The 14,866-nt window shown below is 48.7% G+C and overlaps 1 protein-coding gene across 2 annotated transcripts in view; it reads left to right on the top strand.

Annotated features, from left to right (window-relative positions):
• The window catches only part of Tbc1d22a (TBC1 domain family member 22A), a 286,436-nt gene that overhangs the window by 174,466 nt on the left and 97,104 nt on the right, over nucleotides 1-14,866 (top strand). For both annotated transcript variants that reach the window (XM_034517002.2, XM_076911843.1), the window contains exon 11: nucleotides 7,844-7,971. In XM_034517002.2, coding sequence (XP_034372893.1) covers nucleotides 7,844-7,971 — 128 coding nt within the window. The remainder of the gene's footprint in view (nucleotides 1-7,843; nucleotides 7,972-14,866) is intronic.

Genomic DNA, 14,866 nt, shown 5'->3' on the forward strand with positions numbered 1-14,866 from the left:
AGAGCCCCTGGCATACCTAGATATACCCAACAAGATGAACAACATGGCAGGCCCAGTTTTGGCTGAGTGGGGGGTGACCAAGGCCATGCATTATTGACACCGAGCTAAAGACTACTAGGATGGAAGAGTGTTCGGAGGGAGCCGCACATAAGGGCAATTGATTTCCACAAAGATGGGAAGAAAATCATTGGCAGAATACACCTATGTCAAGAACTTGCGGCATGCCTTTTCCATGTTAAAAAGTGAGTGGGTGAGGCTCTTTAAACCTTGGTTCTATAGCTTGTAGGAACAGTGACTGCAGTGAAGTTAGATATTGGAGGTGATTTCTTAGAAAGCCATCCAAACCAGGAAGCAAGCATAAGGAGATTTGGATAGATATCAAAATTAAAATGTTCTCTTCAGATGCTTCCATCCAGAGTAAGCATAATAGCTGCCTTCTAGATGCTACAGTCCGTTTTTGGATCTTTACAGCATCAGCTCTTGAGGGTTGTGTGGGACAAGGCCTGGGCAGATTGCTCAGCTGGTAAAGTGCCTGTCATGTTAGCATGAAAATCTGAGTTCAGGTCCCCCTTCCCCACTTAAAAAGGCTAGGCATGGCAGTGCATAACTTCAATCCCAGATATGGGGAAGCAGAGACAGGAGCATGTCTAGGGCTCACTGGCTGGCCAGCTCAGTTGAATTTCTGAGCTCCAGGTTTTATGAGATACACTGTCAAAAAAAATAAGGTAGAAAAGGATTGAGGAAGCCACCCGATAATGATAGATGGGCTCCGTATATGCATATCACACACACACACACACACACACACACACACACACACACACACACACACACACGTGTTAAATGGAAAGGAGTCAGGAACCAAGCCTCATGGCGCTGTCTTGTAGCTACCCTGTCATCTGCTCCCCTTCTCTTCTGCAGGCTTTGCCGATCGATCTGTCATGGAGAGTGCAGTCAGACCTACTGAGTGCTGGGCATCCAGGAAACTCAGCATCACCTTTCCACCCCAGTCTGCTTGTTGCTTTCTGGTGTGATGATAACGCTGTCTTGGCAGGTCTTACCGAGATGCTTATGAGCACATCTGTGAAGCAAGAGTGATCTAATGCCTCGTTGTCTCGGCTCTGTGTAGCTCAAGAAGAACCTGTATTTTAGATTATGTTACTGTCAAAAAATAGACCTTAATGGCTCTCCAGAGATGAGAAGACCGTGTGCTGTGGTGTCAGATACACGCTGGTGCTATACAGCCTGCCAGGAGGCCTAATTATATTCTGGGCTCATGTTCACTGGGGTCCTAAGAATGAGAGGTATTGTCTCCTTATGGCAAGGGCCATGACTGAGTATGCTGTGGCTCCTTCCTGGGGCTGAATCGACCATGCCAGGTTTGCCTGCCTTGAAACATGGTGCTTTCTGGGTCTGACTGCCCTCACCAACACACTGTGTGGGGCACCTTAAGAAGACAGCAGTCCTGTGCCTTGATGGCCTTGCTAAAATAACCCTTGGAGGAATTGTTTTGAAGGAATGCATTTGTCCTCTACCCTACAGTCTGTTGGGGATATCAGCCAATTTGGGGCATTTGATGGACTGTATTTATTCTCTGAATACCTACCCTAGTGGCCCACCATACTCCTGATGCTATCCATCTAGAATTAGAGTCAGAGTTTACAAGTGACAGGATGAGGCCACCATGGCTACTTCTCCCACATGCCAGCCGCACTCTGGTAACCAGGCAGTGTGCATTTCTTATTAACTGGTTCAGAATTCAACAGTATCCTCAGCCCTTAAAGCTGGCTACCTTTTTGGAGTGTCTCATTAGATCCAGGAAGCACCCCAGTTTTATTGTGGGGTCATGGCTCAGGAGGATCAACCCAATGAAGAGATGCATGGGTTAGAGTCTGTTCTAGGGAGTTCCATGCCTGTCCCTGTGGTATCAGGACCATTACCTCTCCACTGAATCGGATTGCTGGCCTCCTAGGAATCTCCACCAAGCCAGCTCCCGAGAGCTGCCGTGGGTTACATTGTGGGTGTGGCAAGTGCATCTTGGGTATGTAGTGACACTCACACTCCAGCTTCCCTCTCCTTCCCAGGGTCCAGCAAGGCTCCTGCTTTAGGTGACCAGTCCCCACCCCCCGAGCTGTCTAGTACCTACCAGGAACCTGTTAGTATAAGAGACAAGGCAAGGTTTTCAAGGCCCCTGGTTAGGACTCGGAACAGGGGCTGGTGAACTGCTCCTGAGGCTACAACTTAGCAGGCTGGCCTCTTACCTCCTGGGCACCTGGGATGCCTTTGAAGGGCAGGTAGTCCCTGTAGCCTCTCTGGCCTGAGCTTGGCTCAGGAGCAGCAGTTGAGAATGTTGGAATTTCTCTTTGGCTGATCAGCACATTTCTGAAATGGTGTTAAAATTTTCTAAATAAATCTCAGTTCCTATTGATTTCCATTATGATCTCTGAGGAAAATGTTTTTTGTTTTTTTCTGAGAAAGTTATCTGACCATTATTAGAGTGTAGTGACGTATTTGTGGGAAGGGTTGCAGCTCATTAGGTGGCAGTACAGGTCACTTGTATTCCTGGGCACTGCCCAGGCATTCTGATTTTCCTAAACCAGATCATCTCCAGGAGCAGAACTGAGCCTGCCCTGAGCTTCGGGGCTGGCCCAGATGCCCATTCAACCCAGACTTCCATCCCTGGGACCTTGCTTCACTCTTCTATCCTCTTAGGTCAGGAAGGAACAAGAGCCGCCTTCCTTGATTGGAGCCCTGAGCTAGTAAGGTTTGGTGATGGAAGTAGGCTGCTTTGCTTAGGCCTAGTCCTCAGTGCCCTGGTCTTCAAAGCCCAGATCCCTACAGCCCTGGTCTCCATGGTCCTGCTTGCACAGCCCTGGGTTTTGACTCTATAGCCCTTGGTTGCTGTAAGCCATCTGTGTTGAATCTTCTCCCACTTCCAACCCTTTTATCATTTTTTCTGAGCACACTCTGCTGGAGGTCAGCTCGCTGGCCTTGCTGAGAGGAACCCTGCCTGTTTCTCAGGGAGGGTGGTTGCTGCTGTTGTCACCTCCTGTGTGGTTTTCTGAGATTGAGCGGCAGGATTTTCTCTCTGGTTCTTGGTTTAGCCTCTCATCCTGTCACCGTGACGCAGCAGGTCCCCAGGTCCTCTAGCTGGCAGGTGTGTTAGGTGCAGCACCCATTTAGGACCTGACTGTTGCTGTGGTGAAGAAGCAGCTTTTCAGCTGCACAGGCCCTGTGTTGACCATTGGTTGCTCTTGTTTCTGTTCTTTTTTTATCCTCCTAACGGATGAGATGATCAGAATCTTTCCCTTTAATCAAAGCTCATTCCAGCCAGGCCCAGCAAAAGCAGGTGGTGTTCAGCCAGCCCTCAGCTCAGCACAGGGATAGAAAGATTTCTTTGTTGGATATCTAAATGTAGGCCATTGTGTCTGCTCTTTTTGCAAATAAATCTTTGTTGCCTGGTCCAATGTCAATACTGCTAACCTGTAGCGGGAGCTCCAGGGTGCTGTGTGTGTGCATAGTTTACTGCACTTGCAGTCCAGAAGACTAGGTGCTTTCTGCAGGATTTCAGCTTATGGGCCCACCATTGAAAGCACAGAGGACAGCACTTTGCAGGCTGTGGCTGCCGTACCCTCTGATGACTTTACAGCAGTGCACGCTGCCCTGCCACACAGGACATTTTGGCTTGAAAGATGATAGTAATTATGTCTGCCCACTCATTCATTATGCTCGAACCCTGATTGCCAGTGAAATGGAAATTCTTCTTTTGGAATTATTGCTGACCAGATTCCTTTATCACTGAGAGAGCATGAGCTCATGGTCACTTACAAAACAGGAGAAAGGAGTCATTTCAGCACACACATTCACAGTTCCGATGTATATAAACCAGAAGTCACGCCTAGAGTTTAGCACTGTATTTTACACTATGTTCAAAATAGGAGGCACCCTGCCAGAGACTCATTGTGCACATTTGAAGCTGGCTGGTCTACTTTCCCATTCATTACCTGTTTCCCAAGTAGCATGCAGTCAGTGAAAAATGGTCACTTCCCTATGATCAAGGATACTGTCCAGGTAGCTACAGGCTGGACATTCCATCTGCCAGAGTCAGTGGTTCCACCTGGCAGTGCTTAGCCCACACATAGAACACTGGCCACAGATACTCACAGGGGTCCTCACGATCCCATGTGTGGTCTCACTACCTAATATGTGTGGCCTTTGCCCTTTAGCAGACTCCTACGAGTTCAGGGTTCCGTGTTGAGCAGATGAAAGACCAAGTGCTCAGAAGCTTGGTGACATAGATAGCTGAGAGGCTCCAGCATTATCCTGCTTGGCTCTTAGAGGAGAGGAGCGTAGCCCTGGTGTAGGGGGCTCCTTGTATATCCTCTCTGGGGAATGATGCCCTGCAAACCTTCCCTGCAAGGGTTGACCTGTGCCCTTATGTAGGCACATAAGCAATAGCTATTGCTGTCAGTGTTATGGTCATTCTGCAGGATGACCACACCTGGACCTATCATAAACCTCTGGTAGAACCTGCCCTCACCAAGTCAGCCATACCTGGGGACTGCAGCTTGCTGGTCTCTGTGACTACTTTTTATAGGGCAGAAAGGATTGGTTTTTCCCTCTTCCGCTAGGTTACTCCGATGATGGATAGTCCAGAAATGTGTTTAATTTTTCAGAGTAGTTTCTTGCCACTTTGTCTTAGAAAGGTGCTACCTGCCTGTGGGGTGCATGTTAGAACTGTTTGTTTTCCAGGTCCTAAGATTCCTACCTTCCCCATGGTAGGTGGGCTGCTGGTACTACAGGTAGAATGTGGCCAGTAGGAGGCTATGGCTCCTGGATATAAGTCCCTGTGGTGGCTCATTCTCTTCTCTGAATCTTTGGTGGGGAGCTCCAGTATCAGCTGTTCCTTTGACACAGAGAGTCTCCAAGGAAACTATTCCCTTGGAGAAGTTGAGTCTAACCATGAAGATCTGGTAGTCACATAGTATGTCCACCTGAGGAGGGATGATGGAGTGTCTGCTGACCCCTACACTAATGTCCTCAGGACAGCTGAAGGTAGAAGTAAGACTGGCTGTAGCCTGATAGTAGTGGGTCACTGGCTGGGAGTGACCAGTGGAGCCAGGGCACCTGCCTGGGACACCTGCTCTAGTATCAGCCACACTGCCCTGCAGGCTGCCCTCACCACCTGGCATTTCCAGATGCCAGGGTTTCCTCCCCAGTGCTGCCACCACCCTTGGGCTATGGGTCCCCAAACAGCCACCTGCCTATTCATGAAAGCTCACTCCTCATGCTCCTGTGTAGAAAGAACCTTGTTCAGTAAATTCAGTCATTTTCTAAACTGCTGGTTTGCAAGGGTTCATCAGATTTGAATTTCACATCAACTGCAGTGCCCTGCTTCAGTGCGCTGGGCCACAGCCGAGGCTGCTGCCGTCCCAGCAGGATGCGCCCTTGGGAGCTGCAAAGGTTGCTGGGATGAGGAGCCACTTGAGCCCTTGGGTCTTCTGTCAGTTGAGTTGTGTAACTACAGCTAATTTCAAGCTGGAAAGAATTTCTGTCTTCTTTAAAAAAAAATTACCTCTATAAAATTAGGATGTTGATTAATCCTGTTTGCATAGGTCTGTACCAGACTTCTTTAATAAAGAGAATCCAGTATCTGCAGTGAGTGGAACCAGCTGGAAGAGCTAGTGTGGGCAGCCCCGTTGCCCAGCAGCATGGTAGGGTTAGGCCTCTTTCTGCTGGGCCTGGAACCCTAGTTCTTAAGTCTTTTCCTGCAGAAGCAGCATATGGCAGATACAGAGACCTCTGTGTCCTTCTGCCTGATCAGGAACACGTTCCTGGGGGTCTCAGGGCCATCACCCCTCTTCCTGGAACCCTTCTCTCAAACTCTTAGGGCCCTCTACTCTGTTAGTACATTGCCCAGCCTCTGTGAAGACTGGAGGGAACATGGCTGCTTTCATTAGCTCTATTCTGTAGCTACGCACTCTTGCTGTAACTGACCTTGAATTGCTTTCTATTTCCCATCATTAATAAGGGCCTGATCTCTGAATTTTCGCCTTTACACTCAGCCTGTTTGCTAATACTATGATGAAATACCTGAAACTGCTCACTTATAGGGAAAGGAGGGTAATTTCGCTCTCAGTCCCAGAGATTCACGCATAGGACACTAGCGTCAGTTCATCTCTGATGAGGACATGTGTCATCACAGTGGTGGTAAAGTTGTGAGAGGGACAGCTCATACTGCAGAACAGGAGCCAAAGGGGAGGTAGAAAGCCATCAGGCTTTTCTTTTGTGACAGCCCTCTTGTTGAGAACCAGCCAGACTGTGTGAGAGCTGTATTCTAGTCCCTCCCGAGGGCAAGTCTCCCCTAACATAAGGACCTCCTCCAGAACCTTTTTCTTAAAGGTTTCACCACCTCTTCCATTGCATAGCAAGGACCCAGCCTCTGACACATGGACCCTGAGGGGACAAAGCACTGCCAAACTGTGGCTTAGACCCATGAGCATCCTGTCCCAGCTATTCTGGTCAGCTGAGGACAACAGAGGGCAGAGAGTGCAGGAACTGCCTGCCTGCTGAGGCCTGCTTTTCTAGGACCAGCCCATCATTACCTCCTGTGGGCCTGACTGCCTCTTGGCCACAGCAGCCCAGTTAAGTGTGTACATTCTTACACAGAAGCAGGTCATCTGTAAGATTCAGAACAGGCATAGGACCATCACCCCTCTTCCTGGAACCCTTCTCTCAAACTCTTAGGGCCCTCTACTCTGTTAGTACATTGCCCAGCCTCTGTGAAGACTGGAGGGAACATGGCTGCTTTCATTAGCTCTATTCTGTAGCTACGCACTCTTGCTGTAACTGACCTTGAATTGCTTTCTATTTCCCATCATTAATAAGGGCCTGATCTCTGAGTTTTCGCCTTTACACTCAGCCTGTTTGCTAATACTATGATGAAATACCTGAGGATTTCTCCCTTCAATGGTTGGGAAAGCCTTGTTTTTGAGACATAGCCAGTAGTTAGCTGGTAGGGGTCTGTGGTGACTAATATCAACTTGATACAAGCTAAAATTATCTGAAAAGGAGGGAACCTCAATTGAGAAAAACATCTTCATAAGATCTGGATGTAGGTCATTTTCTAAATTAGTAATTGATGGGGGAGGGCTTAGCCCATTGTGGGTGGTGCCGTCCCTGGGCTGGTGGTCCTAGGTTCTTTAAGAAAGCATACGTCACAGTGAACGAGCCAGCAAAGAGCACTCCTCCATGATCTCTGCATCAGTTCCTGCCTCTAGGCTCCTGCCCTGCTCAGGTTCCTGCTCTCACTGCCTTTGTTAATGAACTGTTATATGAAACTGTGAATGAATTAAACTTTTCCCTGCCCCATTTGCTTCTGGTTCTGGTGTTTCATCTCAGTAATAGTAACCCTAAATAAGTCAGGGTCTATCCTTTGGGGACAATGTTTGGAAGAGCCTGGCTCTCTGTGAAGCCCAGTTGTTTTTAGTACTTAGTCCTGCAGCTAGAGGCTGCCTAGTCTGGATAGGAACAGGTCTGCTGGGTCTTTGTACAGGAGGGATGGTGCCTGGGTTAGGACAGCATCTCTAGAAGCGTGATGGCTCGGTTCTTGTCTCTCCTTTAGCCCCTTCACTAGAGTTACAAATGGTTGTCAACTGTCATCTGAGTGCTGGACATTCAGCTCAGGTCCTCTGCAAGAGTGATAAGTGCTTCTAACCACTGTGCTATCTCTTCAGCCCCTTAATTGTTCTCCTCCTGAAGAGTGGAATGTGGAGTTCTTCCTTAATGGAGTTAGTCCTTTGCCCCCGAGGCTCCCCTGACAGCCTGTGCTTGTGTTGTGCAGAACGGGTCCACCGGCATCTGGACGGGCATGAGGTACGGTACCTGCAGTTTGCCTTCCGCTGGATGAACAACCTGCTGATGAGGGAGCTGCCCCTGCGCTGCACCATCCGCCTGTGGGACACCTACCAGGTGAGCACCCGGCCCATGGCCCCAGCCCCACCCTGTCTGCTCCTACACTGGATTCCTGCAGAATATCCTCTCCATTGCAACAAAGTCTTAAAAAAAAAATCTAGCTCAGGTGTTTCTGTCATCTGGCTATATGTAGAACAAGGAAAAGGACTTTCTAAGATTCTCCTTGTCACCTGATTGCACTCCAGCTGGTTAGTGACAGTCCCCTCCCATTCTCACTGGCAATTTACATTTTAAGCAGAGTTAAACTGTAAGTATGGCCGAGTAATCATGTACCTTTGCTGTACATCCAAGCAGCTCTTGCAGAAACTTCACACTGGGGACTCACGTGTTGTCTATGTTTTGAGTTACTTACAATAAAGATTTAAAGAAATCCTCAGACAGATGCAACACAATATGAAATTTTCCACTCTTCACCAATTTTGATGAAATTCATGTCTTGAGGAGATTGAGTTTTCTGGAAGCATCCACCTTGGCTCCCCTGAGTGTCCGTTGCTTATTTTAGTCTCTTTTCATTTTGTGTGTGAAGCCTTCTGAAGCTGCCCTGTGTGCATGGGGTGTGGGCACTGCAGCCTGGGGAGAGGCCTCAGATCGCCACAGGGAGCTAGGGAGGAAGTACCAAGTGAGTTTGTTTTTATAGTAAAAGATCAAGTTCTCCCTGCTGTGAGAGCCCTGGATGGGCTCTGTGCCAGGGCTTTGTAAAGGGGGCACTGCATTGGTGCTGGGGGCAGGACTAGACTATGGGGCTCCAGATAGCATGTGTCAGCATAAGGTGGCATGTGTCCAGGCTTTGCGTAGTATTCAGTGTTAGAACCTTGCGTGTGGGCATACAGAGGTTAGGGCAGGCAGGACCCTTGTACAATAAGACTAAACCTTTGGGTGGGGAGTCTTTGGTTTAGAAATTGCAGGACATGGTTCTGGGTGCTGCATCTTTCTCACAGGCCAGGGTGCTGTTGGGCCCTTGTGTCTACCGTCTCTGCCTGAGTTTGGAACTCCCTTGAATGGTAGCATCACCCTTCCTTCTAAGTGCTGGTGGTGCATTTGTGTGCCCACACAGGAAATGTCAGTTTTGTGGATATCTTTGTTTTGTTTTCCTAATACCTATTACGGTAGTTAATGCTGTCAACTTCATGGGTTAGCCTCTGGGCCTACCTGAGAGAGAGTATTTACATTAGGCTATCAAGTCTGTGAGGGCTTATGAAGGTTAGGTTGAGGTGGGAAGACTCCTCCCAACAGATAGACTGAATGAAAAGGAGAGGGGTTTCTGGACCCCAGCATCCATTGCTCGCTGCTTCCTGACCACAGATGCCATATGACTAGTTGCCTCACATCCTGAGACTTTCTCAACATGATGGCCTGCATCCTTGATCTGCGAGCCAAGCAAACCCATCCTCCCTCAAGCTGCTTTGCTGGGTGTTTTGTTGAAGTAATGGGACAGCTAGCTAATACACCTGCTATGTCAAAACTGCCTTCTGTCTGCTCTGCCTCTTGTGTTCTGTGGTGCCATCATAGAGGTCTATGAGGTAATGTTCTGTGAGCTGTGTGGTTGGGTGTGTTTTCATGGCAGAGCATGCTCCTGATTTGTAGGTTTTTATCTAGGACTTGACATTCAGTAATACTAGCGGGGAAGGAATTAAAGCCTTACCTGGAGCTGTTTGACCGAAGTAGCTGCCAGTCGAGTGCATCGATTACTTTCTGTTGGATGACAAGAAACAAAACCTAATATCCTATAAATTGCAAATGCTCTCATTCCTGTGATTGCTTAGGCTGTTCATGACCCAGGCCTGCTCATTAAGCTCAGAGTTCCTTGCAATTCTGTCCCATTATGAATAAAGCAGGTATCAAGCCAATCACACTTTGAGCAGACAGAAGTCAGATCAGCTCAGCCATGTTCTGCGCTGTTTCCCTGAAGTGCTCAGTCGGCATTCAGACTTTGAGACTACTCATGACCTCGTCGTTGAGTTAATTTTCCTGCAATTTAATTTTGTCATGAATCAACTCCTTTGTATCAGAGCTCTTTTTTGAATGGATAGGCCCCTGGTTATAAGCTTTCAAATCAGTGTGTTTCCATTTTCCAGGGCTGAGCTGCCTTTTCTGGCACTAGAAGCCCAGAGCCATCCTCAGACGACAGTTGAGCAGTCACTCTGTATAATTAGTGTTTATTGGCTGGGCCATCCCTACAGTGTGGCTTAAGAACCTCTTGGGACACATGCCAAAGAAAGGTTGTTGATAAGCGCCTTGTCCCAGGCCCCTGGCCGGGAGAGACTGTGGCCAGGAAATGGATGAAATGAATCGTCTTTGAATGGGACAAGCATGGGTCATGCAGATATGTGTCCCTTAGGGTTTTCTATTGTCTTATCACAAAGGCTGGCACCAGATGGGACAGTCATGGATTGAATGGTGCTTCCCATGGCTAAAAGATTTTCATCTTTGAAAGCTGCTTTTGAGGTGCTCTAGGGTAAGGATCTAGCCATACCAGAAGCACCTCCTCTAGACTAAGCCCTGAGCATGACAGCAACTCTGGAATTTGTCCTTTGGGTGCTGGGCTGCAGCTGAGTTACTCTTCCAATGTGGCAGGGGACATGTAGCTTTCTGCCCACACAAAGGTGGTTGTGCTCGGATGGTCGTTTGATGACGAATGGCCTGTTGCGCTACTCCAGCCCTCTCACCTGACCCATTCACATCTTAGTTGGAACACCTCATTTTATTTACTGTTCTCGCTGCCATTTTCACCGCACCTGGGAGAGGTGGGTTGGAAGGGAGCTGCAGTCAGGGTCTCCTTGCATTTAGCACATGCCCTGGTACTTTGCAGGAAAGAGTCGTGGGGATCCCCAAGCCACTCAGTTTACCCATGTTATTGAAGACTTTCCTGAGCCCCTGGGCCTTGGGAGTATTGCAGAAAGGACTGTGATCTCAAAGGACCATGTGCCAGTGAGAGAGCCAGGCCACAGATCAGATGCTTTGCCAGTTCCTTTATCTTAGGCATTAGGGGCAATGCTGTGGAGGGCATCTAGAGCTGGGCAGTTCTTGGGGGATGGGTGGCAAGTGACAAGTGGCTTTGAGTTGTGGTCAATATGCTTAGGTCTCTACAGGATGTCTGTGAAGAAGAACATTTTATGTTGGAGGAGTCTAGTGAGGATGGAGCAGATGAAGTGTCCTAGGGCGGGGTGAGGTCAGTACCTACACAGAAGTGCTAGAAGGGCTTTGGGGTGGGCTCACTCACATTTGGACACTACTTGTGTGGCTGTAGTAAGAAGCAGTAGGCAGAGTGGATGCTGCCAGGGCCGGAACCTTGTCCATTCAAACATGTTTCTGTGGCCATGCTCAGGGATTGGAGATGAGTCTAGGTGTGCGGGAAGCTTCTGGAGTGGTCCCTCCTTCGGTGTGGACTAGGATTAGGCTTGAAGATTTTTCCAGCAGATAGAGAACACATGTCTCAGTTGGGACTTCCTGTTTGCACTCATACTGGCTTATGATAAGCTACTCCTTAGAGCCTCCCACAGGATGAAGAATTGTGTTCCTAGCCACCAGGAACTTAGGCCACCATCAGCCATGCAGGTGGGCTAGAAGACAGAGCCTTCCCCAGTCTATCCTTGAGAGACCCCAGCCCTTGAGGATACTTCTGTTATAGCTATGGAAAGCCCCAGAAGCTGCATGGCAGATTTCTGTCCCAGGGAACTGTGGCATCACTGTTGTGTATACTACAGAGCTTGTGCGATTCCCAGAGCAGTGAGTAGTTGGTGACATGCTAGAATTTTGTTGTTGCAGGTATTTCAAGTAGCATTTGGCATTATGATTAGCTAGCATAAACTGGAGCATGGGATGAAGACTTATCAGCTCTTATGCATGTGAGCAGCCTGTTAGCTTTTAGTGCTGTGCCCTAGGACACCTGGGTCTAGCTGGAGCCATTCTCGGCCACATTCAAGAGATGTAAGGAGGGTCAGGCTGTAAAGGCATGGAAGGATGAAGGTTCCGCTCCAGACATCAGTTTGTAGTAAGGGTAGTGTAGGCCTCTCTAATGCTTTTAAAGGAAAGTGATTTTGGCAGAGGTTGGGGTGGTGTATGGGAGGTGGAAGATGCCCAGAAGTCACTGTATAGTAGGTCCATTCTGTCAGCATTAGACTATGAAGTTGGATATAGTTGTGGTTTCCAAGGTTTTTCTGAGCTCCCAGGAGGTGTGTCTGCTATTGACATTCATTTATCTTCCAGTCTTTCCATTGTCACCTATAACATGACACCTGTTCTGTGGAGAGCTTGTATGAGGACATGGGGCAACATCATGGTATCCGAGGAAGCACCCCCAGGAACTCACAGATGGCCTGGGAAGGGTACTTATGACAGAACCATAGCCTTGCTTGTGTTGGCAAAGAGCCAGGCACTGGCAGGTTGGGCAGGGACCTCTCTGCCTAGGGAGTTAAGGAGGACAGAGTAGGGTTGTAAGGCAGGGGCCTCATGCTCAGTCTGCCACAAAGAGTAGGTGCAGTGAGGTGACTATGTAGTCACAGCTGGCTTGGCCTGAGGCAGGACCAGCTATAGCTGTGTCAGGACACCTGGAGTCCAGGGTTGAGGACAGGCTCCTAGCACTGCTACATCCTTTGTTGTACCCAGCTGACAGCAATCATGGCTTGCGGACCTCCTGGGTGCCACAGCATGGATTCTGTGGCTAAGGTGGCACTGGAACTGATGGATTGGGTTAATCTAATAAGCCCGAGGAAGCAGGTCTCTGTACAACACATTTTTTCATAAGCCCATTAAGATTTGAGAGTGTAAGCTCTTCATGCCTACCCGCCCACAGGAAGCAAGCATACATCACTGTCAGTCTGATAAGGATTTAGAAACAGAACACTCAGCAAGACTTGGCCCACTGCAGTTACGTTTAGAGGGAGGAGCCGGAAGACGAAAGGGCAAGCCTGCCCCTTGAGAGCAGCAGTAGCAGCAGTAGCAGCAGTAGCAGCAGTAGCAGCAGTAGGAGCACGGTGTTCTGGGGTTGGAGGGGCCAGCTTAGGGTGTGTCTGGGGTACCCTCTGGGCTTTGCCACTCTTCGCCCTGTTTAGATTAGCAGCTTTGTCACATTTGAAGCTTGGGGAATGTGAAGGAGACAGTTTCTTCCTCTGCAGTTCTGGCTTACTCAGCCTGCTTAGTCAGGTGTGTGAGGGCTCAGTAGTATGGACCAGGTGCATCCTAGAGGAATGATGTCCAGGTTCCATCACCTCCACACAATTCTGACACTGGTTATCTCTCAAGCCCACCTGGGAGCTGATATCTTGAGTTCTCTTCCAGTCAAAAATGTGTGAGGCATGTTGAGATCAGTGTTCCTCTGCTGAACTTAGGGGTGTTCTGGTGGAAATTTCTGTCCATGGTCTTTGGACCTGTGGTGAGGGACCATAGCATGCTTGCATGAAAATGCCTCACTCAAAAGCTGGGATATGAGAGGAAGAAGGGCCTGGAGTATTCCCACATTCAAGAGCATATGCCCCAGCTTGGAGGCCTCCCACAAAACTTAGATTTTAAAGGTCCTACCACCTCCCAGTGGTTTTCAGGTTGTGGACAGAGCCTTGAGCATATGGGCCTTTGGAGGACATCCATCTATAGACTTTAGTAAAACTGAAAAGCTTGTTGATGGGTGAGTGTTAATTTCAGCTTCTAGCAACAGGCTGGGCAGGCATCTCATTGCCTTTGCCATTTAGAGTCTATGGGAATGTACAGTTGTTAAAGGGCCACAAACTGCCCTGTGTTCCCGAGTGATCTACAGAGTCTCATTAAGAAGAATAATTAGTTGGGCCAGAGGAAGGCCTTTGTCCTTCCCTTCCCAGCATCTGGTCTTCCTGTAGCATTACTAACAGGTGCTACGCGGCAATCCATTATGACCACTCTGAATAACTTTCTTTGTAATTCTGGAGGTGAATTGATTGGTTATGCCATTTTGTAATTGGAGAGTGAAGAGTACCTACTCATTGAGTCCCCACTTTAACAAGTGAGCTTTATGGTACATGTACATCTCTTTATGGTACATGTAATGCCCATGAGGGCCTCCTGGGCATTAGGCTTGGGACCAAGACAGTTAACCAGGAAGCAGATACCAGAGTAGATGGGTCACTAGCTTTGACCTCTGTGGTCTCCTCTTATCACAGGCTCTTGTGGTTGGGTCAGTGCTTGCTGCTCATCTGGGAAGTAGAAGATGTGGAGAACCAGGCAGGACCTTAGGTTCATATGGCATCTTGACCATGTTCCAGCATTCTCATAGGTTACTTCCAGCCCCCGCCCACATCTGATTCTCAGAAGTAGATGACAGAACAGTAAGAAACAGCACTGGGCTTGGAAATCACAAGGCTCTGCAACAAGGGATTTTGAAGAAAATGGCAGAGGAAGCTTGCTGCTGTGGTGGTAGCAAGGAGGCTGCAGCAGGGGCCCCTCAAGAAGACAGAGTGACATTCCCTGGTTGGACAACATGAAGTGCTGTCCATGTGGTATTGCTTATTATGCACAGACTTCATCCACAGGAGAGAGAATTGTAACACAAGTCTTTTTAGGATGGCAGTAGGGTCCAGGAATAGAGCCAGCAGGCTGCTCTGTTGAGGCCCTGCTCTCTGGAGCTGAGTAGAAGGTCCTTAGTCTCTCTGCCTTCATGCAAGGTAGTTTAGGAAAGCCTGCATTTGCAAGTCTGAGAAGAGCTTGGGACTTCGTACTCTCAATGTGGAAGTCACTAGGTGATGTCCCCACGGAGCCCTCAAGCAGCCCAGATTGTGATGTGTTAGAGGCCAGCAGTGTGCAGCTTTGCCCTCACAGGAGCATCTGCAGGTGTGTATGGGGGTCACTGATCCATGGGGAAACCCTGGCCATATGGGTCTCTGGTAGGCCACTGGACCTCTGGGAGAAGTCTCTCAGACCTCGATTG

Source organism: Arvicanthis niloticus, chromosome 13 (assembly GCF_011762505.2).
Source record: "Arvicanthis niloticus isolate mArvNil1 chromosome 13, mArvNil1.pat.X, whole genome shotgun sequence".
NCBI lineage: Eukaryota > Metazoa > Chordata > Mammalia > Rodentia > Muridae > Arvicanthis > Arvicanthis niloticus.